This window comes from Fukomys damarensis, unplaced genomic scaffold (assembly GCF_012274545.1).
Source record: "Fukomys damarensis isolate Sample0158 unplaced genomic scaffold, DMR_v1.0_HiC HiC_scaffold_32, whole genome shotgun sequence".
Lineage (NCBI taxonomy): Eukaryota > Metazoa > Chordata > Mammalia > Rodentia > Bathyergidae > Fukomys > Fukomys damarensis.
This window is the reverse complement of record NW_022900944.1, coordinates 19,827,879-19,830,784: the sequence shown is the minus strand read 5'-3', so window position 1 is coordinate 19,830,784 and position 2,906 is coordinate 19,827,879. Positions and strand designations below refer to the sequence as shown.

The 2,906-nt window shown below is 44.4% G+C and overlaps 1 protein-coding gene across 1 annotated transcript; it reads right to left on the bottom strand.

The window, feature by feature from the left end:
* Positions 1 to 522: 522 nt before the first annotated feature.
* LOC104866056 (protein kinase C iota type-like) lies at positions 523 to 2,202 on the bottom strand. Its single transcript, XM_033757951.1, has one exon. It carries the CDS (start codon positions 2,200 to 2,202, stop codon positions 523 to 525), a length of 1,680 nt encoding a protein of 559 aa, XP_033613842.1.
* Positions 2,203 to 2,906: the final 704 nt, after the last annotated feature.

The window sequence follows — 2,906 nt, the reverse complement described above, 5'->3', positions numbered from 1 at the left end:
TTCTACTATGTATTTTATGTTATCCTACTGAACAAAAAAACTTAAATAAGGAGGTAAAACTAAAATATGTGTATATTCTGCAGATTAATTAAAAATTGTTATAATTTTTTAGATTCCCTGAAGACTACATAAACTGGGGTTCAAAAAGTATAGATAATATGGTTTGATATTAACAACATAGGTAAGACCTTCTACCTAAAAGATTATTTTCCTGTATAGTAAATAACTAGAAACAGTATTATACTGTCTTCATTCAACAAATGGAATGTGTTTCCTAGTTTGTTTAATAAACAATTGGCTCATTGCTATTCAAGTCAAATCATAAAGAGCAACTCTTCTCAACAAAAAATTCAATATTCTCTAATATAGACTACAAGAATCAAGTATTGAAACTAAATATAACTATAAAAAGTGAAATTAGCTTTTTGGCAATTATGAAATGGTTAATTGAACCCAGGCTGGTGACAAGTTTTTTCATGTATTAAATAGCAATAAGCAGAATTCATAGTTAAAAAGTAAGTATTAGACCCATTCTTCTTCATACATCATAAGATGGTTGACATACTCAAAACCTGCAAATTCACACCCTTCAATTTCCCTCACAATGTCATTATCATCTGGGGTGAGCCAGACAGGTTCATCAGTAAACTGAGAATCAAAGTTGTCCAGACTGAATCCCCCAGACATATTTGGTTTAAAGGGAGGCACCACCTGCTTTCGCTCCAGCATCTCCCAGTCAACATCTTGAAAGAATGGATGCTCCTGAATATCAGCAAGTCCCCTTTGAGGACGACAGCCCAATCTTTCTTTCGGGTCCCTGTTCAGAAAGCTCTTCAAGACACTTGCAGCTTTTATGGACAGATAATGAGGCATGTGAATTTTTCTTTCCAAAGTAACTTGCAAGAGATTATTGTTTGAATTTTGGCCAGGGTTATCAGAGCTCTCAGCAAGATGAAAAGGAGACTCTCCAATCATCATCTCATACATCAGCATTCCAAGAGTCCACCAGTCCACACTGAACCCATAATCTTCCCCTCTTATAATTTCTGGAGCCAGGTAATTAGGAGTGCCACAGAAAGTGCTGGTCATATCTCCTGGTTCTAAGCCTTCCTTACATATGCAATAGTCTGTGAGTTTAATGTGCCCTTCTGAGTCCAGTAGTATATTGTCTAGTTTCAAATTTCTGTACAGTATCCCTTTCTGATGGAGATAGTTGAATGCTAAACCAATTTCTGCAGAGTAAAACCTGGCATGTTCTTCAGGAAGTGTTCTTTGTTTCTGCATATGAAACATCAGATCTCCACCATTTACATAGTCTAGAACAAAGAACAGTCTGCTTTCTGTCTGGAAGCAAGAATGGAGTCCAACAAGAAAAGGGTGATTGGAAATCTGCTGTAAAATGTGCTTCTCTGTCCCTATCCGATCAGTGTTGACAAGCTCTTTTTTCACTGTTTTCATCGAGTGCATACGATCTGATTTTTTCAGTTGAACTTGCAGTACTTTCCCATAACTTCCTCTCCCTATCACACGGAGCATATCAAAGTCCTGAAGACTTAATCTAGGTGAAGCCTTGCCATTTTCCCTGGCGTTCCCTGCCTCATTCTCTTCATCAATTTGTCCTAAAGCCTTGTGACTTGAAAGATCACATGGGATTGCTGTCTGTGCAGGGTCTGAAGCCACAGATGATGGATCCACCGGCACCATGGGCTCTGAAGGTAAAGAATGCTGCCCACATTCAATTGTGACAAATTCGTGGCACTTCTTGTGAACTGAAAGTTTACAGCTGGCGCACTTATATGCCTGGAGGCCAAGGCCCCCTACATGCTCTGTGCAGACAGCGCAGTGAGTTCTCCTGCTGAAGCCACTGGCTTGAGAAGCATGGCCATTTGCACAAAGCAGCTTTCTCCAGCGCCCGGCAGCTCTGTGGAGGATGGATTTCTTTTCTTCTGGACAAGGAACTTTAGGATGTTCTGGTATACAAGGTGATGGATGAATTAAGAGTTCGTTTTGAGAACATGAGTTTTTTAGCCCAGAAAGCTTAAAGGCCTCTTCTAACTCCAACTGAGGTGACACAGTATGGAAGTCTCCTTCCTCCTCTGCCCAATCTGTGGTGAAAAGCTGTTTATTGTCCAAACACCACACATCGCAATCTTTATCACGCAGGCCCTCCAAGGAGCTGTAATTCTCAAAAGACGCTGTCATGATGTCTCTTCCCAAACTCAGGGCCGATCGGGCAGAAGTATGGGAGGTGGAGGTGCCTGGGAAGAAGGGACCATAAACGGGCTGGCTGCCCAGGAAAACGGGCAGGAAGGGCTTGGTAAATGAGTGCGGCCTGACTGTCTGTGCAAACCACACTGGCCAGGATTCTGCAAGGCTCTCTGTGAGGTTGTTTCTAATAGCGGCGGCCAGGCCTGGGTGGATGTACACCGGGCTTCTCAGTGTCTCTTGGGGGCCTGTGGCTGTGACTTCAGTCTCCACCCCTGGACTTTGCTTCTCTAGGTTTTCAGTGCTCAGCTCTGGGGAGACCTGCCCAGAGCGATTAGGTGTTTCTGAGCGTGGTGATTCTTGCCCTGTGCTCTTCCCAGTTTCCGTACCGGTGGTATTTGCGCTTAGGGAGACTTCACTGGGGCACCTTGATTCTGGTAGGTCACTAGTGTTCACCCCTGGGGAGACCTTCCCTGCGGTGTCTGTGACAGACGTGTGGCTGCTGCTGTGCGGCCCGCGGTGTCCGGATGGAGTCAGCCGTCTTCTCAATGTTTCGCAGGCACTTTCTCAGTCTGGGGTCCTGAGGCTGCGGCCTCGCGATGTGGAGAAGCAGCTCAGCATGTTCGCTGTTGACCGTCTCCGGCCAAGTGAGCTCGGGAGGCGGCTTCTACTGGATCGTGATGCCCGTTAGCAAGGGTTCT

Coding starts and splice junctions, on each gene's coding strand:
- LOC104866056 (XM_033757951.1), bottom strand. CDS start 2,202: ATGACAGCGTCTTTTGAGAATTACAGCTCCTTGGAGGGCCTGCGTGAT.